Here is a 27,444-nt window from a genome sequence, read left to right as displayed (position 1 = left end):
AAAGGGCAGCAAATGGCTAGTTGTTTGATTTATTAGGGTTGCATTTTTCCTGCCAGGAAGAGGCAAAATTACTTGGGCAGCCTTAAGGCCCTTTCATGCTTACCCAGAAAATCCAGATTTTCAGAGTTTGGTTGTAATCTGTGGGTTTGCTTTGACTTCAGCAGGGTAGCCCACATTTGCAGCAAAGCACCCTGAGCTGACCCTGGTCTTTGCAATATTTATTTACACCACGGAGGCAAATACATTCACATTATACCTTTAAAGCAGTCTTTGAAACTTATTTCCCACTGCAAAGAATTCTGGGCACCACAGTTTGCCTCTCAGGGAGTTATAATCCCAGCAACCCTTAACAAACCACAGTTCCCAGAATTCTTTGAGGTAGGGTGGATGTGCTTTGAAAGTATAGTTTGCAGCCTCCTTCAATAGGCAACACAGCCACTTACCCTACGTCAGATCCCAGGAAAGCAATTGCTTGGACCCCAGCAACTCACCCAGACGGCTGCCAGCCCAGCTGAAGCCACTGCTCTCTACCCTCTGACTGGCTGTCTCAATTTCAAACTGCAGAACTACGTCATATTCTTACACGCCACCATGCAAGGGTATTGCCCATCTGAAGGCAGCCCTGTTTAGGGAAGTTTTTAATATTTAATGCTGTACTGTTTTTAACACTCGATTGGGAGCCGCCCAGAGTGGCTGGGGAAACTCAGCCAGATGGCTGGGGTATTATTATTATTATTATTATTATTCATCTCACCTAATGCATCCTACTGGTGAACAGCCTATTAGAAAGCTGCCAGTTTGACAAAGGTTGCTTATCCAGCATCAGCACCAGGAACAATGACCTCACTCACACACATTCCATCTCCCAAGTTCCTCCCCTTTTCCCCTGGCATCACTGTAACAGGTGCAAGCATGGAGCTCCAATGATGGGGAGAGATGCTGGGGTTTCTGAGAGGAGCCTTGCCAGAAGCAAAGGTGGCAAGAATGCTCGGGAAGGATCTCCTGCCCCCAAAACAAGGAAATAATAACAACAACAACTATTATTATTATTATTATTATTATTATTATTATTATTATTATTATTATTATTATTATTATTATTTATACCCCGCCCATCTGGCTGGGCTTCCCCAGCCACTCTGGGTGGCTTCCAAAAATAAATAAATTAAAATACTGTAATACATCAAACATTAAAAGCTTCCCTAAACAGGAAAAGCCAATGAGTGTTCCCGTTTAGTTTCACAAGCCAGATTTGCAAAAAGTGGTAGGTCTGAGATCACCTTGCCATCAGGTCCCAGGGATGCCGGTATAGGTTGTGGCTGATCTCGCAATACAGAGGAGGGGGAACAATGCACTCTGTATGTACTCAGAAGCATCTTTCATTATGCTTCCTCTGCATTTCTGGGAGACCTGTTGTGCACTCATGGTGGCATGGGGGCATTTATACGTGACCTCCCTTTCAATACTATATGTGCCTGCCAAAGTTTCCAATCAGTGCATGCTTCCCTTCCAATTAGCACACGTCCCACAACTTCCTGCTGAAAACCGGTCACTTTTTATACCGCAAATGTTCCAGTTCTTCTTTTGTCCTGCTTTGTTGTCCTATAGGGCAAAGAGCGCCCCTCCAGATGGCAAGAAGGCCGTAACATGGGGGAAGCATCACAGAACAACGAACAAGAAGAAGAGGAGTTTGGATTTGATATCCCGCTTTATCACTACCCGAAGGAGTCTCAAAGCGGCTAACATTCTCCTTTCCCTTCCTCCCCCACAACAAACACTCTGTGAGGTGAGTGGGGCTGAGAGACTTCAGAGAAGTGTGACTAGCAGCTGCATGTGGAGGAGCAGGGAAGCGAACCCAGTTCACCAGATTACGAGTCCACTGCTCTTAACCACTACACCGCATTGGCTCTCAGAACAAAGCAGAATGAGGTGAGAACCGTCCAGTATAAATCTACTACTCCTAAGGCTTCCCCCTGCACACTTCCCAAAATATATGAAGTGCCATGCTTTGCCCATGTCTCATACCCGCAGGTAGGCATCAACATCTTGGCAGGTTTTGGGTTTCTCTCTTGACAGTTTCAGCAGGAATGTTTGGCTCGATTGGCTGGTCGGCTGCAGCAAGACCCGTCGCCCGTATTTCTGCTTCATGCGGTCCAGCTGCAGTTCGGCATTCAGGTCTAGCAGAATGGTGGTGGGGAGGGAATTAGCAGAAAGCAAACACAGCAGGTGATCGAGAGCGAGAAATGGTAACGTTAGGCAGACACACTTGTTATATTGTTTTACGGGTCTGTGAAACGCCATTTTTATATTTAAACCATCCTATCTAATTTAGCATTTGCTCTTAAATTTTTGTTGATTTCGTCCATGTATTGTTGATAATTTCTTACTGTCTCGTGTACACCTTTCAGATCCTTAAAAAAAAAAAAAAAGCAGTTTATAAATCCATGAATGGAAAATAAAATAAACAAACACAACCCGTGCTAATTTTGCACCCTTAGCTGGGATAGCAAAATAACACCTTTCCTACTCGCTGGATATCAATGTCAGGAGTTCAGCCTACATTCGAGTAGGACCCTGGCAGAGACACATCCCCGACTGACATGTTCCCTCTCTCCTGGTCAATCATTCGGGAGCTTGATAAGCTTTCTTCAGCCTGAACATCACAGTGACCAATGCCAACCGACACCGGCACACTTAGGGATCCGCAGAGTTTGCGCAGTTGTGTAACAGACCTCAGCAACTCAGCATTTTGGCTAATCTACTTTATTTACATATAAACACACACAGAGCTCTGCAACATGGCTCCCTCTTTCTCTAGCATCAGACAGCAAAGAGAAAAAGAACAAAGGACAATAGCTCCACTTCATGGAACACAGTAACACAAACATCCTGTCTCTGTCACTTCCCACTCTGTGGAGTTAAAACATATACCGCCATGTGATGGACAAAAATCCCATGACTGCAATCATGGATCAGGAATTCTAACAATCAAGAGGTCTGGAGCAAAACACTGTAGGGTTCCATCCACTTCCTAGCACACTGCTACTGGTGACTGCATACTTACCGTATCCACAGAAGCATGCAGCTGCAGCAATCGAGAAACTGTACTCCTTCATCAGCCAAATTCCTGGACTATGTCCCAACAACAATTTTTACAGACCAGCATGAGTGACTTCCCTCTTAGTGCGATAGTAGACACCTTTACTGCCGATTGTGTGAATGCAGCAGATTTTTATTTTCTCTGGAAATGTCTTGATGTGGAACGAAAAAACCTGGAAATCCTGCTGACCACTGCCTCCACCTCTGTAAAACCTATCATTCATAAACAGAGGCAAGCTAGCCTCCGAAACAGAAATATGGCTATTTTCTGTAAGTTTCATCCATTCTGCCAATCTCATTCTACCCAGTACTGCGGCAGCTTGACTACAAGACCTCCACCTCTTCCCACAGTCAAGGCAACACTCACCAACTTTCTGAGGAATCCTCTTTGCTGACACTTCGGCACATATCTGGATTTTGAAGCTGCATTGAAGAGAAGGAAGGCAATGAGGACTGTTTCACACATGATGTGGCTGATGAGTGTGCAATCGACTGGGAGCCAGCAACCAACTCTGCCTCCCTGAATGATCCTTGTTTGTTTGCAAACGTGTGCTGGCCACACTCTACACTTTTTTCGATGGACCCAGAAATAAGTAATTTGTGATTTCCCGCTCTGCTGGTTTAAAAGGGTTCCTCTTATGTTATATTTCCTCTCCCCACCCATGCCCAGTTGTGTTCTGAACTTTTTCTTTTTAGAGAAGATAGTTATTACTAGTTACCCAGTTGGAGAACAGCCTTTACCAAAGGTGTCATGGGCTTTGAAGACGCTCAAACTCAGGACGCAAGGGAGAAACATGTTAAGAGGAAGGTACGCTTGGCAAATCCACACCCTGATCAACTCCCGCCCGGAAACCAATGTCCCCACTGTGGAAGGACGTGTGGATCCAGAATTGGCCTCCACAGTCACTTATGGACTCATTGTTAAAACCGTGTTAAGGAAGACAATCTTACTCGGCTATGAGTGATCGCCAAAGAAGAAGAAGATTTTTAAATGAGGGGTAATTTCAATTATCATTTTGTTAAGGTTCCAAGAAGATCCCCGAAACCAATTTCCAAAAACAAACTACATCCTGCAAACAGGAAAACCAATGGCATACCTTGATTGTTTTTGACATGTCTCGTTGATTTTGAGCACAGAACCTAGGCTACAAAGGGATCTAGATTCAATGCCCTTCCCACCCGGCTCACCAGTTGACTTGTACTCCTGCTACCGTACACGATTTCTCCTCTGGGTTCAGTGCACCTGGCAGGACCATCTGGGCTTTGAGAAACATGACCGGCTGAGCTCTGAGAGGGACCAAAAACAAAAACCTAGTGAACAAGGGTAAGCAGGCAGGAAGTTCCAAGAGTGACAGGAGCATTTGCTGATTCCTTAGTCAAACAGCACTGGCAAAGTGTTGGTGACGAATGCACGAGACCTCAGTGCTGCAAAATCTACAGCTTCCGAGGAGCTTAGGACACCTTAAAACGTCAAAGCCCAGCCTGCCTTACCCTAACTTGACTTGCATCCTTGTACACAGGAGCTGGTCACCTTGCGGCCTGCTAAATGCCCAGCTTGGTCAAACAGGTGTTCCTGAGAGATGGTGCCATGTATATAGGGCAGCAAGCGAGAATGAGGTGGCTCATTCAAGGGAGAAGGAAACCTTTGGTCAGCTGAGGAGGTGGATTCAGTACGCAACAACAGGGTTGAGGAACCTGTAGCTCTGTGGTGTGCAGTTAGTGTTGGTGCTGACCTTTAAAGCCCTAAAAGGCCTCAGCCCAGTATACCTGAAGAAGCGTCTCCACCTCAATCATTCAGCCTGGACACTGAGGTCTAGCTCTGAGGGCCTTCTGGCGGTTCCCTCACTGTGAGAAGTGAAGCTACAGGGAACCAGACAGAGGGCCTTCTCAGTGGTGGTGCCTGCCCTGTGGAACGCCCTCCCATCAGATGTCAAGGAAATAAACAACTACAGTGGTACCTCGGGTAAGTGCTTAATTTATTCCGGAGGTCTGTTCTCAACCTGAAACTGTTCTTAACCTGAAGCACCACTTTAGCTAATGGGGCCTCCTGCTGCCGTAGCGCCGCCGGAACATGATTTGTGTTCTCATCCTGAAGCAAAGTTCTTAACCTGAAGCACTATTTCTGGGTGAGCAGAGTCTGTAGCCTGAAGCATATGTAACCCGAGGCACCACTGTATCTGACTTTTAGAAGACATCTGAAGGCAGCCCTGTTTAGGGAAGTTTTTAATGTTTGATATTTTACCGCTTTATTATTATTATTAATATTCTGTTGGGAGCCGCCCAGAGTGGCTGGGGAAACCCAGCCAGATGGGAGATGTATAAATACATTATTATTATTATTATTATTATTATTATTATTATTATTATTATTAGACTAGGGAGACTAGGCTAGTCCCCTAAATGTTCCCCTGTCACCTCCTTCCCAAAGCCTGGGAAGCTTCTGCCCGACTTAGGAAGGGAGGCGCGATGCTCACACACGCGATGTCGTGATGAGGAGCCGCCGCCCACCAATCGCTGGAGCCTCTGGCCCTAAATGTTCCTCTACGAGAAATGTCACTGCTCTAGCCCTCCAGATGTTGGGCTCCATTTCCCAACAGCCTCTGTCAGCATTAGAGTTGCAGTTCAACAGCATCTGATATATGCAACTGAAAATGAGCTAGTGACTGTCACCGACTCCCCTTCTTTCTGCCCACAGGGTAGATAAAATATGGCCACTTCTGCAGATGTCAAGGCATTATTATTATTATTATTATATTATATATTATATATTATATATTATATATTATATATTATATATTATATATTATATATTATATATTATATATTATATATTATATATTATATATTATATATTATATATTATATATTATATATTATATATTATTATGGTTAACAAGGAACTTTTTTGCCTGGTGCCTAAAGGTGTACAGTTTTAGCTTGGTCTTCGAATAGAATGTGTTCCAGCAGTCTGTTCGACTCCCGGAAACCAAGGCGTGGCTTCCGATTGGCTGCAGGAGCGTCCTGCAGCCAATCAGAAGCCACAGAAGCTGCGCCAGATGTTCAGCTCTGAAAATTGAAAACCGAAACACTCACTTCCAGGTTTCAGTCGTTCAGGAGCTGATTTGTTTGTGAGCCAAGGAGTTTAAGATCCAAGGTACAACTGTATCATGAAGGTGCCAGGCAAACTTCGCTGGGAGAGCATTCCACAGGTGGGGAGCCACTGCAGAGAAGGCCCTGTTCTCGTGTTGCCACCCTCTGAACCTCTCGAGGAGGAGGGCACACAAAGGAGGGCATGGAGTGAATCCTCAGGGTGATGCAGGTATAAAGATCTTTCTTCTGACAACCATCTTCCCCCACCTCTACCAAACTAGGGGAACGATCGTGGTTCCCTCTTAACCCTTTCAGTGCTGATTTGCTGAAGAGCTTGAAATGGAAGCACAGGGGTGTTGCTCCAAAAAGCAGGGCCTAAACTTGGAGGGGTGGGGGAGCATTTATAGGCAACAAGGTCTCCAGGGAAATCTCTTTCCACTGGTCTTGGGGCTCCATCGACCCACCTGTACACAGTCACTTTGCTGGCTCTGAAAGCTCCCACCAGCACATCTGTGAAGGGGAACAAGACAACCAAAAAAAGTTAGCAGTCCACCAATAGCTCAGTTGGTTAGAGCATGGTGCTGATAATGCCAAGGCTGCAGGTTTGATCCTTCTAAGGGACAGATGCATATTCCAGCACTGCAGGGGTTGGACTAAATGATCCTCAGGGTCCCTATCAACTCTACAATTCCATGATTCTACGATTCAGTGTTGCAGCATCTCACCAAGCTGCCTCGGGTTCCCAGTTCTGCTCACTCCACTGATGCGATTAGGAATTAAGTTCTACAAAACCCAAGCCAATTTTGCACCACCTGCTAATTAAAACAACCCTTGCAAAATTGAGACTTTTTTTATTCAAAAAATAAAACGATTTTCAGCTAGTATATGTTATGCTATCCAGATAGGATCACCCAATGAAAGAAGCAAATATAAAAGACAAGCTTTGTATCATGACAGCGGATTCCATGAACGGCAAGGCAATTAATAAACGTAAATACCGTATTTTTCGCCCTATAGGACGCACTTTTCCCCCTCCAAAAATGAAGGGGAAATGTGTGTGCATCTTATGGGTGAATGCAGGCTTTCGCTGAAGCCTGGAGAGCGAGAGGGGTCGGTGCGCACCGACCAAAAGGCTATGCCAGATGTCCTGTACCTAGAAGAAAAAAATGAGGCATATAATTACCGTATTTTACAGGACATCTGGCATAGCCTTTTGAAGAGTCAAAATTCTTTCACAAGTTAGGGCTTATCCACACTTTCCAGGTACGGTCCTTGGTTTTAAAGCTCAGTGCCCAAGCCCCCCCTTTTTTTTCTTGCTCTAGACCTTTTATTGTGAAAAGCTGCTCTTTGAAGCTCAATTGGAGCAAATGGAAATCTGCGGAAAACCCAGATTGACGTTTGCTCCGATCTAAATATTAAAGAGAGGGTTTTCGCAGGGAAAGAGCAGGGCAAAGTTCAAGTATGGAAAACCCTTATTTAATACAGGCGGCAACCCATTTGCATAGGGGTCCCGTTCCCAGCCCCCACAAACATAAGTGCCGTGCCCCACCCTCATTCCTCCTGCTTCTGGGACTGAAAGGATCTGTGCGTCAGCGATCGCGCGTCCGTTGGACATGCCTAAAATGGCCGTCGCCTGTGCAGGCAGTGCTAAAACCCAGTGGCTGCCTATTTCCGTTGTACGTTACCAGGGTAGCCATTTGCATCAATGTCCACAGCCCCGCGTATGGCAAAGCCAAACCCAGCCGGCCCAGAGAAGGGACTCTCAAGGATCTGGGTTGGCGATGAACTCAAGCCCTCATGGTGCCCACGGTAGATGTAAACACGGCCACCTCCATCTTGGCCGGCGAAGGGGGCTCCGATGGCTATGTCTGTGGAAGGAAAGAATGGGTTGGAATGTAAAGGCGACAGAACCAAATCGATAAGGTGAAGTCACCCATTTGGTCAGAAAGGATGGCGGGGAAACGGAGGGAAGCAGAGGAAAAGCCCATGACGCAGAAACAGGTCAGGCAGAAAAGGCGTCTGTGTGGTGGGGAAGGCAAAGGTCTCCCACACTCCCAGAAAAGGCAGGATTCAAATACCAGAAGGAGGACTGAGGCTTAAATTGAGGGTTTTCTGGGTACTCCCACATTTGGCTCTGGGGAGGATGTGAATTCTAACACAGCTCACTGGGTCTCTTTGTCTAACCCTCCTTGAGCATTTTTGCTTGGCTGGAATGCTTCTGAAAACGTTTCTTGCTTGCCTCCATGAGGAATGTGTAAGTGTGAGTAGGAACAAGGTTTTGTATCTACGCCCTTAGTATTTTATTATTATTATTTGTTAAATTTGTACACCACCCTATACCCAACTGGTCTCTGGGCAATTACCATATGTTTCGCTCTATAAGACGCACCAGACCACAAGACGCACCTAGTTTTTGGAGGAGGAAAACAAGAAAAAAAATATTCCGAATCCCAGAAGCCAGAACAGCAAGAGGGTTCTGGCTTCTGGGATAGCCACGCGAAGCCTCTTCAGGGCAACGGGATGAAGGCTCCCCCAAGAGCCATGCTCCCTTTAAAGAGCAAGCAGAGCGTGTGTGCGGCTCTTGGGGGCTTTTCCCCAAGGAGGGAGGACGGGACTGATGGGCTGCCCTTCTCCCTCCTCGGGGAAAAGTGCCCAAGAGCCGTACACACGCTCCACACAGCTCTTTAAAGGGAGCGCTGAGCAGAGCCTCCCGCCTGCATTCGCTCCATAAGACGCACACACATTCCCCCTTACTTTTTAGGAGGGGAAAGGTGCGTCTTATAGAGCAAAAAATACGGTGCCACATAAAATCACAATATCAAAACACAAAATGCGTAATACTGTATCTATGAGTAATACATTTCAGCAACTCTTAAGGAGTTTTTTTTTATAAATCACATTCATTTGCATTCTTCACATTATCTCTCTCTGTCTCTCCCTCTCTCCTATTTTGCTATCCTCCTCCCATCTCCTCCCTCAGCTACCGGGGCCTGCTGAGGGCAAACTTCTTCAACACAAACTTATCATTAACAGAATACAAGTCTGCTGTACAAAGGCAAAATCCACATCCATTGCTCCGCCCACTTTCACCTCTGGCCCTTGTCCTCTGTTGGCACGTGGCCCCTGGAAGGGATTGTGGCCCTCGGGTTAAAACGAAACACTCTCTGCCCATGCTATGGTGAGGAATGGGTTGTGATTGTAAGTGAAACTCTGACTGTCAACCTTGAGCACTCGATTGTGGGGTGAGGGAATGGAGAATAGGAAATTGGGGGTTAAGAGAGGGAGAAAAAGGAGGGTTGGCCTTCCATCCCATCCTTACCAGTGCATCCATCCTGGTCTATGTCGCCCAGGGAAGCAATGGCCATGCCAAAGCGACCGTAGACATCTGTGCCCGTCAGTCTCTGCCAGGGGGTGATATAAGCAGTGGGGGTCTTCTGCTGCAGGTATAAGTAAACTCTTCCCACTTCATAGAGTTTGCGGTCGGAGTGGCGTTCCATGAAGAGAGGGGCCCCCACCAGGATGTCATCTTTTCTAGTTGAGGGGGGAGAACAGAAAAGTTCCCTTAGAGCTCTGCTCAAGTCAGACTCCAGCGAGAGGTGCTGCTGCTTCTAGGTCCAGGGTGTCTGCATTATCCGATGTAATCCATTCTTTTAACCAACTCAGGCAGGCTGCTTCATAATAGATTTGCAGACCTGCCAGGTTTCTAAGCAGAAGTTGGAGACCATCTGGCATGGATGAACTAGTTGAGATTCCTGCATCACAGGGGGTTGGGCTGGATGACCTTTGGGGGGTCCCTCGCAAGTCTGCAGTTCTATGATTTTGGAGTTCACCCAAATACACTCACAGGGCTCAGTGACCCAGGCAGTAGGAACCAATTGATAGAATTTCTATGATGCTTTTCATTCAAATGAATCCCAAATCGGCTTGCAAACTATATATAGCAATAGCATAATAGAACATCACAACTGCAGAAGAACTTTATATGGGCTCTTGGGTACCCCATAAGGGGAAAGGATCACTTTTTTTACTTATATCAGGGTAAAACCTAAGCGTGTTTCTGCCAAGGCTGCAGGAGCAGCCAACTGACAAGAGATGGCAGCAGACTCCAAAAATGGGGACCTAGATCTCACGGGAAAGGAAACAGAGGTAAAGCATTGTCCTTCAATTAACTTTTTTGGGGGGAGTGGGGGTGTGCAAGCTTCTAGATTAAAACAGCACTCTTAATCAGAGGGCTTACTGGGGAGGATGCATGCTTCTGAGTTACTCTAAAATTGTGATCAGCACCAGTTTTACTGTATGACCATTTAAACTGGAGTGAGGGGCGGTTTGGGATAGCCACTCCAGCCCCCCACTCTCGCCTTTGCTTTAGCACATGGTACTTCTAAGGGGCCCAGGTCTGGTCCCATGAGCCGCCAGATGATGTCTGTTCTAAAGCAACCACATCCCAGTTAAGTATAAATCGGTTTAATTGGCACGGAAATGAAAAATGTATGTGTATTAATGAAGTTTTAAAATGGGAAATGGCTAAATTCTATGGCTGACTTTTGGCTAACATTTTCCACAGTAAGTTTCTGAAGGACTCTGAGCTGTAACTAGTTAATGATCACCTGTTGATTGTTTCTCTGTGCTGGGAGTGAACCTTTGACCATCCGATGAAGGTATTGAGTTGTAAATCTCCATTTTGAAGGGAGCTGCCTATTTAGTCTTTCTCAGAACAGGCAGAGAACAAAAGTATGTGATAATGATTCTCCAAAAAGAGTTGCATAGCCTTAGGCAGACTAAGGCAGTCTGGAATTGGGGAGAGAGACACCATTTTGATTTTGGGAGTTACCGGCATCTTCTATTTCTAAGATGCTGAGCCTGTTCCAGAGAGCACAAGACATCGTATGGATACAGTGGTACCTCGGGTTAAGAACTTAACTCGTTCTGGAGGTCCGTTCTTAACCTGAAACTGTTCTTAACCTGAGGTACCACTTTAGCTAATGGGGCCTCCCGTTGCCGCCACGCCACCGCCATGCAATTTCTGTTCTTATCCTGAAGCAAAGTTATTAACCCGAGGTACTATTTCTGGGTTAGTGGAGTCTGTAACCTGAAGCATCTGTAACCTGAGGTACCACTGTATTTGGGGTGTATCTTGGATGCTTATATCATGTTTTTAAAGAGTTATGCAAGCAAAAGTTTTAATAATATTTTTATGGGCCTGGAGGATTATTTCTTCCAAAAGGAATCTATTCTTATGATTCCAACACCTTCAAACTATGCGCTATTAATATCTGGAACAATAATTAATATCCCTCCCAGTGCACTGGGTTGTAATTTAAGCCTAGTGTTACGGTTCGGATCTGAGTGCAAGGGGGTGAGGTCTTCAACCTGAAGCCATATTTATAGCAGGGGGAAGATAGATTAAAACTCTGGCTGCATCTAGACACATGAGAAAGGAAATTCAGGAAAATGTGTTGAAAACCTCATAGCAAGAAATCACGAGTGAAAAAAGGGACTCCACAGCGCCATCTGGTGTCACAGTATTATAACAAATATAAAAAGCTTTTTCTTTACTAATGTTGCTGAGTCCTTACTTTGACCATCCACAAAGCTGTTCCAAATCCAAATCAACTGCCAACTGCAGTGCTAACTCCTGTGGCCTTACCCATCACCATTGATATCTGCAACTGCAACTGTGTGCCCAAAATAGGATGCCACCTGCAAGAGGTAAGAGGGTGAAAAACAATGTGCATCTCCCACTTTTATATTACAATAATAATAATAATAATAATAATAATAATAATAATAATAATAATAATCCTGGCACCCAGTAATAGTAAAGGCAACAACACAAAATAGCCAATCCATATATCTTAATAAGCAATACTGAAATGAGAGCGTATTAGAATCAAATAAGTGCAGATAAAAAGCAAATAAAAGCAAGAGGCATCCATTTCAACACACAATTCAATTTAAAAATGACAGATTAAATACAGTGGGGGGAAATAATCTCAAGAAGCCTTTATAAATAAAAAGGATGGGTTGCTGGCCAGCAGAAGGTCATCAAGGGCCAGCTGAGCCTCTCTCAGTAGGGAGCTCCCAAGTTTGGGTGCAGCCACTGAGAAGGCCCTGTGTCAGGTTTTATAATACCCCTTTGGCATTATGTCTGGCTGAGAAAAGCATGCCAGGGAAGAGGCAGGAGGGAAGGGAACCATGTTGCTCAAGGCTCTGTTACCTGCTCACTGGGGAGGGACCGCAGAAGATTGAAGGAACGCTTGAAGGTGAAAATTTGCACCTAGGATGGGGGACAGGGATAAGAGAGTCAGGGAGATTTCAAGGGTTAGTGAATCCCACCATATTTCTCAAGAAGGTGGAGGTAAGAAAGCAACCACCGCCCTCCATTGCTGAGAGTGATCACAGTGTGCTTGACAGGGCAGGGTAAGAATAGCACAGATGGAGCCCCAAATCAGGGTGGCATTGGGGCAGTGGCAAGCAAAGCCTACATGGTTGTGTCATAACTCTTCCCTATGACCCCCAGAACCTGCTTTCAATGCAAAGCAATATGCGAAATAATAACGGCAGAGTGGCACAGGGCTTATTTTTGGCACATTATTAGCACACACCCTGTCCTCTGAAGCTAGGTGCCACTGCTCTCAGCCCTAGAACATACAGTCATACCTCATGTTACGTTTGCTTCAGGTTGCACGTTTTCAGGTTGTGTCCCGCGGCGACCCGGAAGTACCGGAAAGGGTTAGTTCCGGGTTTCGCCGCTCGTGCATGCGCAGACATGCAAAATGACGTCGCGCGCATGTGCAGAAGCGGCGAATCGCAACCCGTGCATGCGCAGACACGCAGACGGGGGTTGCGTTCTTTTCAGGTTGCGAACGGGCCTCCGGAACGGATCCTGTTCGCAACCAGAGGTACCACTGTATACTGAAACAACAGTAAAGACAAGGGTGTCTCTCAGCATGCAGGGCTCTTTTGTTTCGGATTAGATGGAGGGCACAACACAAAGCATACAGGCCTGACGCCCCTGGAACCTCTTGTGTCTGGAATTCAGCACAGCCTGTGCACTTCTTTCCAGATGCGCAGAAGAAAAAATGTAGATCTCCTCCACAGGACTCACCGCTCCTTTTGTCAGGCTCTTGTTAGGAACGCCCACAACATACTCTGCAAAGAGAAGAGCCATCTCAGAGGTTGTGAATCACCCAGTAGGCTAAGTTCACAACACTCCAGTCATGAGGTTTGTGCTAAAGTGTCCTGAAGACTGAGCTATCTTAGTCTGGAACACTGTGGCCAAGAAGGGATGGCCCTAGCAACATCATAAAATCTTACTGATAACGTTAAAAGGTCCTGTATACCTGAAGGAGCATCTCCACCCCCATCGTTCAGCCCGGACACTGAGATCCAGTGCTGAGGGCCTTCTGGCAGTTCCCTCATTGAGAGAAGTGAGGCTACAGGGAACCAGGCAGAGGGACTTCTCAGTGGTGGCGCCCGCCCTGTGGAACACCCTCCCATCAGATGTCAAGGAGATAAACAACTACCTGACATTCAGAAGACATCTTAAGGCAGCCCTGTTCAGGGAAGTTTTTAATAGTTAACGCTGTACTGTTTTTAACACTTGATTGGGAGCCGCCCAGAGTGGCTGGGGAAACTCAGCCAGATGGGCGGGGTATAAATAATAAATTATTATTATTATAAAAGATAAAAGGCCCCTGCCCCACACTGTAGGCAAGGAACAGCATCGTTCTTCTGTTGCTCTGTACAGCAGCCTGGCAAAATACGTTAATTGTATAATTCCCATTTTACAGATGGGAAAGCTGGTGCTGGGAGACACTGATAGGACTAAAGTCACAAAGTCAGCCCATGACTAAGGCTTGAGGACACCCCATAAGGCACTCCCCCAAACAAATAGTTATGGGTTTAACCCTCACATACCTACAATTCCCAGTGCCCTTAGCAAACTACAGTTCCCAGGATTATGTTTGGGAAGTGTTGTGTACTGAAGTTCTCACCCTGGGCCAGCAGAGGGATACTGTAGATAGCTATGCAAATAAGGGATCGAAAGTGACGTTCAGTGATTGGGTAGTTTTAGAAAATTGTTACAGTTACGTTGTACTGGAGCTCTATATAAGCAGGCTGACTGAACACTTCAGTTCAGTTCTGTTCTGGCCTGTGAATAAACAAGAGCTGTTTGAAGAATCGCTGTGTCGTCTGATATGTTCACCCACAACTTAACAGGAGGGAGGGTAGGGAACTGTGCTTTAAATGTGTTTTAAATGTATACTGTCTGCAGTATGCAGCTGCAATTCAAATGCCTAGCAATAAGAGCCAGTCGTTTATGTTGAGCAAAGTTAAGCTTAACCAAGCCGCAAAGCCAGGGGTACCTACTGTACCCCTGTTGACCCTAGAGCTGAGCCAAAATTTCTGAAAAGAGTTAAAGGGAGGGCAGTTCTCCTGACTGCCCTCCAATTATTTCCCCTATTATGTAAATGGAAGCTCTCAGGTTTTCCCCACAATACCCTAAACAATGCTAGGATGTTGAGCAGGGGTCCTCAAAACTTTTTCAGCAGGGGCCTGGTCCACTGTGCCTCAGACCTTCTGGGGGGGCGGACTATATTTTTTTGGGGGGATGAACAAGGGACAACGAGCGGCATGCAAAAGGGCTCCAAAGAGGGACTGCTTTAAATGGCAGACGCTTGAGAGGGGCACTCAGCCAACTGCGGCTCCTGTGTCTTGCGAGCGGCAGGGGCTGGTGGCGGCGGAGGTACGATGAGTGGCACGTGAAAGGGCTCTGGAGAGGGGCTGGCACCAACAAAGCCCTGCCCCCTTCCTCCTCTAGGCAGGGCAGGGATAAGCCAGGAGGAGGGAGGGAGGAGGTGCCGCTGCCGCTGTGTGAGGAAGAGGCAGGGAGAGAGAGGGAAAGAATGCATGTGCTGGCGATCCACGTGTTGGCAATTCCCGGACAGTCCAGGGGCCGGATTTAGAAGGCAATTGGGCCTGATCTGGCCCGCGGACCTTAGTTTGCCAACCCATGATGTTGAGGATGCCAACATACAATTGCCACTTTCAGAAGCTAGGGTGGCTGGAGAGAATTAGGAGGGGGAAAGGAAGTAGCCTTGCCACTGCTAATGGTGATCCCCCACCTCCAAGGAACTACTCCCCCTGAGAATATTTGACATAATGGCTTCCTTTCCCTCCCCAATTTTGCCATTCATTCAAATGATGGAGAATTTCAGGAGATGACTTTTGCTCAGCTCCAGACCCCACCGTACTCCACCCCGAAAAACCACCCCCGGCAAAGACTCATTCCCTTACCTGGCGACTCAGGGTCCTCATTAAACTCCCCAAAAGCCACTGAATACCCTGCGTGGATGGGAGGATGAGAAGATTTAGTCATCTGGCAAAATCTCCAAAGCTAAGAAGGACTCGCTGTGCTCCTACCCATGAGCAGCAGAAGTAGAACCAAGTATGAAAAGTATGTATTAATATAGTATGTGTTAATATATGCAAGTCTGCTTAGTTTGCATGACTGACATACCGTATTTTTCATCCCATAGGACGCACCTAGTTTTTTGGGGGGGAATAAAGGGGAAAAAATTTCCCTTTATTTCCCCCCCAAACGCAGGTCGGGGAAACCGAACCAGGTCGAGGAACAGCGGGATGGCGGCGCTGCGCCTCCCTGCTGTCCTCCGAGCTTGTGGGGCTGGTCGATGTCTGCCCGGCGCGAGGGGCGCTCTGCATCAGGGCGCCTCGCCCGCCGGGCGGCAGGCTGCTATCCGCAGCATGGGGAGCCCTGCGGGGAACTCCTGCAAGGCTCCCCACGCTGCAGGTGTCTGCCCAGCGCGAGGGGCGCTCTGCTTCAGGGCGCCCCTCGCGCTGGGCGGCAGGCTCCTATCCGCAGCCTAGACATCCCTGCGGGACCTCCCGCAGGGCTGCCTAGGCTGCGGATGTGTTCCTGAAGCCTGGAGAGCGAGAGGGGTCGGTGCACACCGACCCCTCTCGCTCTCCAAGCTTCAGCAAAAGCCTGCATTCTCCCCATAGGACGCACCCATATTTCCCCTTCATTTTTGGAGGGGGAAAAGTGCGTCCTATAGGGCGAAAAATACGGTAGTTTAGATTTCTTTCCCCCCTTGGATAGAAAGTTCATCTTTTCTAGGGCACACTGGAAGCCCTGCCTTAGAGGCTCATCTGTAGACAATTCCTTCCACAAGGGCTAGTTCTGGACCAAAGGGCTTCCATGTGTGCAGTATTCATAACCTCAATAACAGTAGCATCAAAAGGGGGAAGATACAGGCATTCTCCCCCTTGCTGAGGCCTTAGAACAGTCTTTGTCAACTTTGAGATAAAGTCCAAAGAAAGAGATGGGCAGGAGATGTATGGGGCAGGGGAAGAGGGACGTCCCTCTGGGTCTCACCCACTTTTGGTGTGCAGCCCACAAAAGATTTCTCCCCAAGAGGATGTGGCTTGGGGGGTAAAAGGCTTCCTTGCATTCTTTCCTTAGTCTATTCCCAAACTCCTTTTAACTCCTCTTATAAGCTCTGCCTCTCCCTCAGCTCCTCCAGCGTTTGCAGATGAAAATGCATGTCCCCTTACCTCGATATTCATCGAAGTATATGGCGGTGAAAGCTGTGAGTTTCAGCTCATTCAGTGACCACAAAAGGGTATGTTTGGGAGGAGCACTTGCTAGGACCGTAGACAAATTGGATGAATAGATCAGCCCTGGAAGAGGAGCAAGGCAGAGGCATCAGTCCCTCGGCAAAGCTGGGACCACCTACATGAGGCAGCAGAGGCAGCAGGACGGACAATTTGTGCTCTTGTTCCCACAGGGTAAAGGTAAAGGGACCCCTGACCATTAGGTCCAGTCGTGGCCGACTCTGGGGTTGCAGCACTCATCTCGCTTTATTGGCTGAGGGAGCAGGCGTGCAGCTTCCGGGTCATGTGGCCAGCATGACTAAGCCGCTTCTGGCAAACCAGAGCAGCGCACGGAAATGCCGTTTACCTTCCCGTCGGAGCAGTACCTATTTATCTACTTGCACTTTGACGTGCTCTCGAACTGCAGGAGCCAGTAAAGAGAGATGAGCGCCGCAACCCCAGAGTCGGCCACGACTGGACCTAATGGTCAGGGGTCCCTTTACCTTTACCTATGTTGGAGTGACTGAGTTGAATAACATCCATATGTAGCAAACAGATGAAGAATTAGAAGTTTTGTATTTCCTTCCTTCCTTCCTTCCTTCCTTCCTTCCTTCCTTCCTTCCTTCCTTCCTTCCTTCTCTATTGTTCTATCCCCTTTCTTTGCTTTCTTTTTGTTTTCTTTTTATTTAAACGTTTTGATAAAAATATAATAGATGATAATCTTTCTATCCCTTTCCGCAAACTCTAAGAAAAATTATTTAAAAGGAGGAAGAACATATCCATCAGGGATTGTAGCTACTGATGGCCTTAACTGGCCTCCCCATATTCCTGGAGCTCTCAGTCTACAGCAGTGGCAGGGAGCCTGTGGCACTACAGATGCTTCTGGATTCGAACTCCCATCAACCTCCAGCCAACATGGCCAAGGGTCAGGGAAGATGGGAGGTGTAGTCCAACAACATCTGGAGAGTCCTTTGTCTGCTGCGGGGAAGGGAAGGGAATGAAAGCACTTACCTCCAAAGTAATATCCACCAGGAGCCCCAAGTAAAAGTCTCCCAGACTGTGGGGAGAAGAGAGGAGGTCAGAGTCACAAAATAACAGCCACACAAGACTAGAAGAAACCCTGTGAACAGCTGCCCACCACCCATGAGACCCAGAGGGTGGCACGCCAGCTCCACACACACTTCTACAAAACCAGAGAAGCAAACATCTGCCTCTATACGCCATGCAGAAAAAAGTTTTTGCTTTGCTCTGCACACCCAAGGACGACTTCTGTGTGACACCGAAGCTTGCGGTCAGCATTTTGGCAGCTGACTGCTTTACACAAAAAGGCACAGCCTCAATGTGTGTTGAACAAACCACCTATTTGCAACTCAGAAGACATCAGCAATTACCTGCTAACCTAAAACAATAGGCACAGCCTCTTTACAGCTGGTTTCCCCCCACTAAGCTATGTTGGCAATTCCAGTGATGACTAAGGCCCTGTTCACACCATACATTTAAAGCACTATGGTACCACTTTAAAGTGAGAGCTGGACCATAAAGAAGGCTGATCGCAGAAGAATGGATGCTTTTGAATTATGGTGCTGGAGGAGACTCTTGAGAGTCCCATGGACTGCAAGAAAATCAAACCTATCCATTCTGAAGGAAATCAGCCCTGAGTGCTCACTGGAAGGACAGATCGTGAAGCTGAGGCTCCAATACTTTGGCCACCTCATGAGAAGAGAAGACTCCCTGGAAAAGACCCTGATGTTGGGAAAGATGGAGGGCACAAGGAGAAGGGGACGAGAGAGGACAAGATGGTTGGACAGTGTTCTTGAAGCTACCAGCATGAGTTTGACCAAACTGCGGGAGGCAGTGGAAGACAGGAGTGCCTGGCGTGCTCTGGTCCATGGGGTCACGAAGAGTCGGACATGGCTAAACGACTAAACAACAACAACCACTTTAAAGAGTCATGGCTTCCCCCAAGTAATTCTGGGACTTGGTATTTGTTAAGGGTGCTGGGAGTTTTTGGGAGACCCCTACTCCCTTCACAGAGCTCCAGTTCTTTGTGAAGAGGGATTGGTTGTTAAATCACTCTGGAAATTGTGTCTCAGGTGTGGGGAGCCATGCTTCTTGGGGCCATGCCCCTCTCCCTCCCAAAACTCACCTCAGAGATGGCAGAGCTGAATCCAACCTCACAGTAGCGGTGGTCGTTTGCTGATTGAAGGCAAAGAAACAGAAAAGCCATGTAAATCAATTGGGCGACAGTGTGGGGAAGACCCCTCACATCAAGGATGGGGAGCCTGCGGCCCTCTGGACTTCAACTCCCATCAGCCCCTGCAAGCATTTCAAGAGGTCAAGGATGATGGGAATTGTAGTCCCGCGACCTTTGGAGCCCCACAACTCCCCTTTGTGCACATACCAGGACACCATACCCAAACACCGTTCCTCCTTCAACTTCGGACTGGGCTGCCTAAACATGGTCTTCTTACCACATTTATTTTCTTATCACTGGTATTGGTTATGCACATGTATATTTAACTTACCAAAACATGAATTGTAATCAGAAAACCTAAGTTAAATATACATTCACATCACCAATTACTTATCAACGTTTCATATCAAATTTCATATTATTAATTTAGTATAAATAATCTGGCCAGCCTTTTCCAAAACATCCCCCCCCCCATTTGATAAAAAATTGACATGTTAAGTTGGGCCTATACGCTTTATTATTAAAATTTGCACAAATGATTTGTAAAACAGTTTTTAACGGCTTATATTCCTACTGCCCCTGAGGACAAATTGTGCTGATTGTAGGTAGGTATCCCTAACGGAATAGCCTCCACTTGACATTGCAAGGCTCTGGTTTTTCAGAAGGACCCAAATATCTTTCTTCTAGAATGGGGAGGGATTGTTGTGACCATTGGGGCTTGAGTGAAGCCACACATGCTGTTTGTTTGCAATTGAGCGTGTAGGAGCATGGGGCAAACCACTCGACAGCCTTTTACACGAGGCCAGACATGGAATCTGAGCAGACTAGAGCGGTCTGAAAAGCAAAACAAGGGTGCCATTCATTCAAAGGCAAAGTTTTTGGGCAAAAATTCTGCACCCCCTCTCCTTAAGGCCTGGAGCTTCGGCTATTGCACATTCCCTGCCACCTGCATATTGCACTCACCATATCTTGTCAACTTGTAAACTGATTCCATTTGGATTTTGCGGCATGGCGAGAATTCAACAAAGCGCTGCAGGCCACTTGTGGCTAAGAAACAGCTGCCCGTGGGGGTCTTTGTGGCCTCCTCTTGGCCAGAAATGGCATTCCAGTGCTGGAGAGGGGCGCAAGCCTGGTAGGGTGAAAAACTGGGGTGAGCAGGATGTTGTATCAATGACAATCACACCCCTCCAGGAGGGACAACCTCGTAATTGCAGAGGATGGGTGGCTGTTCACCCTACTTATATTTATATTTAAAAGGCTATCAAAGGACTCTCTGACTTTTGAAGGTGTCCTCTGAAGGGCTGCTGTTTAAGGCTGAAAAATATTAAGGAGGGAGAGCAGGGGCCTTTAAGCTGCCCACCAACACTTAACATCTGGGCAGCAGACTGAACAAAGCAGACAGGTTTTTCTGGTCACAGGTCTTCTTCATTATAGTGAGACGTATTGCGTCTGTTGAAATTATCGTTAGCCGAGTCGCTTAAATAATGCGTCCAGAGAGAAAAAGTCTTGTTAACACTATACTAAGCAAAACCGAATTAAATAATGGTGCATAATTTGAGGAGAAAGGAACAGAGACGATTTGGCTTTCTTAGGTCAGCCCAAATTGCCTCAGAACTAACCAGCCAATCAGAGCATGTGCTCCCTCAGTGAAGATCATGCCACCCTGCCTGGTTGCTAAGCAACCCTTCCTCCCACCCTTTGGCTAGTTGACTAACTCTTAATCTAATTAGCCAGTTTTAACCCTTAGTTTATTAATAGGAAGAGCCCTGCTGTTGCTCTTCCAACAATTATAAGCCGATTCCAGGCGACCCGTTTATTGAGTATTCGTCCCGATTTGCCTGCACAAAGTTTGTGGGGATTCTGTACAACAACATCTATAGTTTATTGAGCGTTCCTTCTGGTTTGTTTGCAGCGAGGCTCGATTTAATTCCACCCCTTTCTGCTTCTGAAGCTTCTCTGAGACGGTCTGTTTATTGTACCCACCACGATGGTGTCTTTCCAGGTGCTCACAGAGGCTCCGAACCATTGTTTAGTCTTGAAGGTTTTCACAACCACACTGTGCAGCTGCTCAACCTCATCACCTGGCCAGCAGCAGCATAGGAGAAGGAAGAGAGGAGTCAGATTTGAAGGCAGAAGCTACTGACCCACCATATCACACACACCCCTCAGCCACATGCCATCCATGAGTAGCCAGTCTGACTGCAGGTTTGTACATGCAGGCAAGTTGCCATTAGCTCTTTCCTCACACCTCATCAGATGCCCACCTCCAAGTAGCTCCGATTTCTCCCAGGCCCACCTCAAGTTCATGACTCAGCCGGGATCTCATCCTTGGCCCCCGATTTTCTCACCCCCAAATCTCACATGGCTCCCCACCACAAGCATAATTTTCCATCTCCTTGTGGGATAATAATAATAATAATAATAATAATAATAATAATAATAATAATAATAATAATAATTTGTATTTATACCCCGCCCTCCCCAGCCAAGGCTGGGCTCAGGGTGGCTAACTAGCAATAATAAAAACAAGTTGAATTAATACAACTTAAAAACAAGATTAAAATACAACATTAGAATACTGAAACATTAAAATATTAAAATACAGCCTCATCACAGGAGGAGAAAGAAAAAAGAAAAAAGAAAGTGGGGAAGGGAATCAAATTGGCTCCAAGCCAAAGGCCAGGCGCAACACCTCTGTCTTACAGGCCCTGCGGAAAGAAATCAGATCCTGCAGGGCCCTGGTCTCATGAGGCAGAGCGTTCCACCAGGCCGGAGCCAGTGTTGAAAAGGCCCTGGCTCTGGTTGAAGCCAATCTAACTTCCTTAGGGCTCAGGACCACTAGGGTGTTGCTATTTATGGCGCTTGAGGTTCTCCTTGGGGCATACTGGGAGAGGTGGTTGCGTAGGTACGAGGGTCCTGGCCGTGAAGGTTTGTAGGGGATGGATCTTGCAGGGCAAGTTCAGAGTGGTGGCAGTAGCCACACATGTGTAAGACAGGCATGCATGATGCACTGTCACTGGGGTTGCTCGCTGATCTCACGAAAGCTGCGTGAACCATCCCTGTACATGACAACATTGCCTTTATCTGTGATCACAACTCCTACCTGCCTCAGTTTAAACTGAGGTTGCAGTTGCAGATGTTAGCCACACCCACACATACCGTGATTCCATGAAGAGTTTCCTCCTCATATTGGGACTGCCTCACACATGCGCATGCCCTACAAGTGCTACTGATGCTGGCAGTGAGACCAGTGCTTGGAATGTTCAGTTGAACATCACTGAAATGCAAGACATCTCTGAAAATGGTTGCCAGGTGAATTAAGTTCATTTGGGGTAATGACTCCTAGTCCATATTTATCTTCATTCCTGCTCGGCCACCCCCATACATAAAAGGGGGCCTGGACTCTTAGCTTTCACGTAAAAGAGTAAATCATTCAGAAATCTATTAAGAAAGTTGGATAGCCAAAGCATGGAGGCAACATTCTAAGGCTTATTAGGCACATACAGAGGCACTGCTCATTAAGGATTCTTAGGCAGGAAATTTAAGGACTATTTGAATAAATATTGTAATATACAAAATTAGAAATTACTTGAAAGAAACAAATAGGCCTAGGATTAAACTAAGTTATAATTAAATAAATGGGATTTAGAATATTAAGAAATGTGAACAAGATGGACTATAATTGGAAATTGTTTTAGTTCAATAATGATATTGGAAAGCTGTTACTTTCAACTACAAGGAAACTCAGAAGGGAGGGACTAGAGGAAGTCAACCAAGATGTTTCAAAGGTTGGATTTGTAAAGAATTAAGTTTGTTGTTATTTTTTATCTGTTTATTGTTCCTTTTTTTGTTCATTGATGTATTTTTCTTTTTTCTGTTTTTGTGTGTTATTCTGCTTTGTGATTTTTGTTATTATCCAATAAATTTAAATAAATAACAAAATAAATTTTGTTATTATCCAATAATATTTTGTTTTAAAAAAAGGATGCTTAGGCATTTAACACTGCTGCTAAGTAATCAGATGGAAGGAATGTGAGGCATTTCCTGCATCTTCCCAGTCCCTGCTGAACAGATTAGTTCTTTTTTTGACAGGAGCAGCTTGCAACAAGAAATACAGGTAAAGAAACAAAGTGAATGATGCCTCGCACCATTGTGGATGGCACAAGTTAAACAAGGTAACCTTTTCTACTATGGATACACAATTATGGGCAAATCTTCACCTGTTGACATTTTGAGTGAGACTGCCCTTTCCTGCTTGTATAGACCCTCTAATGACCCCAAAATCATGGGGGATCACTCACCTTTGGTATCAAACGGAATGGGGGTGCAGGCACTGCCACCAGGCGCCCAGGGACACAGATAGACAGCACCCGCCTCCGTCACACCAGTCTGCGAGCTGTTGGCCTGTGGGGCCCCAACCACCACATTCATGCTAGGGTGGAAAAAAAGGTCAGTCTGGGACTGGTAGGATACAAGGCAGGGAGCCAGCAGCAGGTGGAGCCAGTGACAGGCAGAGCTAACTACAGGTACACCTCATCCCTGCTTCCAGTTTCCTTTCTCTGGCCCTCTTCACCTTCCCTACTAGGGACAGAATCACAAATGTTTGTGCACAGCGGCCTCATGTGGCAAACCACCAGTTGGAAGAATCTCCCTGCTAGGAATGTTTTACAAGCCTCTGCAGTAGCCAGGGCTGCTCAGGGTCTTGCACTAGTCCTTTGCTTGGGCACGTACACTTACGGAACCACAAATCTAGCTCCAACCCGCCAATTTTTTTAAAGTAACTGGATGTGTGAATTTCTGATTGAAAAATAACCAGGTTCAACCTCCTGAAACTGAACTTACTTTCTCACTTAGGAAAGGCTTTTATTTTGCAAGGAAATAACTTGTTGCCATCAACATGCACCAGATCTGCTGTATTTAAAAAGCCACACATACCAGCAGCCGTTGTTAACATTCTGTGGCAGAGATGAAGAACCTATGGCTCTTCAGTTATTCTGGGACTACAACTCCCATCATCCCTGATCAATGGTCACGCCAGCTTGCAAATTATGATTGAACAAATGCTGTTCCTATTGCCTCATCTTGGGCAAACTGCTAAATCCCCCCCCCCGCCCAATTACTGAATTTTAAGAATGACCAGCCCTTCCCTTTTCACCCTTTCCATGCTGCTCCTGATGCATCTGTTTGAAGACGGGATATCTCTGGCTGCCAGATGTTAATATTAGGATGAGTATTGTGCTGCATCCGGGAATAGTGAATTTATTGCGCCCTCTCCCCCCGTCCAGCAGTGACACAGCCTTGGCACTCTTGAACTAGTACAACCCCTGCCCCAGGCCTTTGTTTAGACTCCTGCTGTAGAGCTCTGTAAAGGGTAAAGGGACCCCTGACCATTAGGTCCAGTTGTGGCCGACGTACAGCTTCCGGGTCATGTGGCCAGCATGACTAAGCCGCTTCTGGCGAACCAGAGAAGCACACGGAAACACCGTTTACCTTCCCACCAGAGTGGTACCTATTTATCTACTTGCACCTTGATGTGCTTTCGAACTGCTAGGTTGGCAGGAGCTGGGACCGAGCAACGGGAGCTCACCCCGTTGCGGGGATTTGAATGGCCGACCTTCTGATTGGCAAGCCCTAGGCTGTGGTTTAACCCACAGCGCCACCTATGTCCCTGTAGAGCTCTGTAGACCTTGTCTAATATACCATTTAAGTATGAACACCTGCATAGTGCCTGCACCCAGTCAAGGTTCAATGGATAATAGCCTCATGCACTGCTGTCGTGCATCTTGCCAGCCAAATAGGCTGTTGGCCTTTCCCAAGACATCTGTTGTCATCTTCCAAGTCCCCGTTGTCCACCTCCTGAGGTCCTGTTAGTGCACCATTCCCTCCCGCCATGCCCAGTGCTGTCCTACCTGCCTTTACTGTCCCGGTAGAAATCCAAGGCAAACCCAAAATAGCTTCCGTTGGGCCCAGAGTACACTGTTGGTGAACTTGCATCCAAGTTCAGGGTCCATACTGAGGAACAGAGGAGCAAGAACCCCACCAGACAGCGCAAGAGGGGGGTAAGCAGACCCATGGAATGACCTCCTTCTGCCATCACCAGCATCTCCCTCCTCTTCCCACTCCAAATGCTGAGTGTTTTCCCATTAACGCTGTCTCTTCTGTGCTCATAATAGTGACCACGGACATGACACATTTCCTCAAGCTTTTCCTCCCCTGCTGAAGCCTCTTCAGCTGAAGATGATAACATTTATCAGAAGTCTCTCAGGAATTTCCCAACAGGAACACCCTGGGTGTGTGCAGCGATGACCACTTGGAACAGTGATGTTTGCCAGCAGTAACAGGCAGGATCAACCATTGACAAGACGGCTCTGGGGAACCACCACTGCCATTTCCAGGCTAGTGTGCACAAGTATGAGCTGTGGTCTTCCATACACGACTCCCAACCCCACCTGTCCTTGGGGCATAGAGATCAGAAACACGTGAGACGAGACAGACCCTCAGGAAGTGCTCTGAAAGCTCCTGTTCCTAGTCTGGAATGCTTTGAGATTTGCTACAGTCACACAGTGGTAAGGGCAAACATTTTTACTGGATCCTGCAGGGTTCTTAAAGTGCAGTTATGAGTCAGAGCCGTTTTCAAGCACCAGGGCTCAATGCGTTGCAACATATGATTAGAAACGTATGCGGAGCTTTGAGAGTTGGGTTCCAGGAAAGTGTTTTCAAAGAGTGGGTGCAATCCAGAAACTTGCAAGATACCAGTTCAGAATGTACAGCAAACCCTCCAACTACCATTAAACATCCTGAAATGATTTACCGTATTTTTCGCTCTATAAGATGCACCAGACCATAAGACGCACCTAGTTTTTGGAGGAGGAAAACAAGAAAAAAAAATATTCTGAATCTCAGAAGCCAGAACAAGAGGGATCGCTGTGCAGCGAAAGCAGCAATCCCTCTTGCTGTTCTGGCTTCGGGGATAGCTGTGCAGCCTGCATTCGCTCCGTAAGACGCACACACATTTCCCCTTGCTTTTTAGGAGGGGAAAAGTGAGTCTTATAGAGCAAAAAATACGGTAAGTTTACAGGGCAGGAAGGCTACAAAGACCCAGCTACAAAGCCTTTTTCCCACTGGATGCACTGAAGCAGGGGCCAGCAACCTTTTTCATCCCTCAAACCATATGGTGGGCTGGACTATATTTGGGGCGGGGGGAATGAACGAATTCCTATGCCCCAGAGATGCATTTTAAATAAAAGCACACATTCTACTCCTGTAAAAACACCAGGCAGGCCCCACAAACCCAGAGATGCATTTTAAATAAAAGGACACATTCTACTCATGTAAAAACATGCTGATTCCCGGACCGTCTGTGGGCTGGCTTGAGAAGGTGATTGGGCCGCATCCAGCCCATGCGCCTTAGGTTGCCTACCCCTGCACTGGAGCATTCAGGAAATCCCATTTTCTATCCCACTCGCATGTAGGAATGTTTTATCAGCCAAGCACAGTCGCCCCCTCCCTGACCGCAGGGGAAACCAGCACAGGCCTTATCAGGAAACATAAGCAAAAGAAACCGCATGGTGGTTGTTTAGAGGGAAAAGTGAGAATGGGTGACATGGCCACAGGGGTGAGTTCACCCTTTGAACCAATTTCTTAATTCGTCAGCGAAACTAGGCTCCGTTTGCAATGTTCTCCAATGCACACACTTCCTGGCTTTGCTTCCTGCACTGTGCTACCAGCTATGGCGGCACACAGCTCCTGTTTCTCCTATACATCAAATTCAGTTGAGGCAATGGAAGTGCTGAACCATTATCTGGGCTCCATAAGGCCAGTGAATTAAAGCTTGATCCAGACAACGTAGAAGTGCTACGTGTGGTTCTTTTATTCCCAGTGGTGTCTACCTGCTACAGATGGAGTAATCAGATTTGCAGCCCAGGCAGGAGCACTCAATGATTCTGCTTTGCCATAGAAGGCTCAGGTGGCTTCCATGGAATAGACTGCCTTCTACTAGCTGGCAGGCAATTTCAAGCCCTTCTAGGAAGACAGCTTTGCTGCAGTTATCCACTCCTCAAACCTGGGCAGAGCATGTAGTTAGTTCGGGGTAACTTGCTAGTTTGTGAATTTGGACTTGTTGCTGGTGGAATCTCTCAACTTGTCCTTAAGCAGCTGCCACGGCTCCTTACCAGTTTCCAGGCTGAATTCAAAGTGCAGCTGATGTCCTTCATGCTTGGGATTTGAACAAGTTTGGAAAGTGCTTGGAAAACTGCCTGATTCTTGTCTCTGCTTCCCTGCCCTGAGCTCAACTTCACAGGCTCTTCTCAAACTGCTACTCCGGTGAAGCAGCAGGCGGCACTCAAGGAAGAGGGCCTTCTTCGTGGTGGCACTCCCATCTGTGGAACACTCCCCAGGGAAGCTTGCCTGATGCCTGCTACATAATGTCCTTCTGATGGCAAGCA

General features: G+C 46.9%; 1 protein-coding gene across 1 annotated transcript in view; it reads right to left on the bottom strand.

Annotated features, from left to right (window-relative positions):
- The window catches only part of ITGA2B (integrin subunit alpha 2b), a 48,877-nt gene extending 23,093 nt beyond the window's left edge, over nt 1-25,784 (bottom strand). Inside the window, 18 exon segments of the mRNA XM_081166153.1 lie at nt 2,026-2,177; nt 3,467-3,522; nt 4,288-4,386; nt 6,654-6,699; nt 7,875-8,057; nt 9,509-9,720; nt 11,837-11,889; nt 12,407-12,466; nt 13,298-13,341; nt 15,490-15,537; nt 16,768-16,893; nt 17,818-17,863; nt 18,953-19,002; nt 19,964-20,129; nt 20,984-21,081; nt 23,302-23,432; nt 24,910-25,136; nt 25,139-25,784. Of these exon segments, the coding sequence (XP_081022279.1) occupies nt 2,026-2,177; nt 3,467-3,522; nt 4,288-4,386; nt 6,654-6,699; nt 7,875-8,057; nt 9,509-9,720; nt 11,837-11,889; nt 12,407-12,466; nt 13,298-13,341; nt 15,490-15,537; nt 16,768-16,893; nt 17,818-17,863; nt 18,953-19,002; nt 19,964-20,129; nt 20,984-21,081; nt 23,302-23,432; nt 24,910-25,136; nt 25,139-25,186 (1,845 nt within the window). The 5' untranslated portion in view covers nt 25,187-25,784.
- Nucleotides 25,785-27,444: the final 1,660 nt, after the last annotated feature.

Source organism: Podarcis bocagei, assembly GCF_964188305.1.
Source record: "Podarcis bocagei genome assembly, chromosome: 13".
Classification (NCBI taxonomy): Eukaryota; Metazoa; Chordata; class Lepidosauria; order Squamata; family Lacertidae; genus Podarcis; species Podarcis bocagei.
The sequence above is the reverse complement of the archived record's forward strand: the minus strand, read 5'-3'. Positions and strand labels throughout refer to the sequence as shown.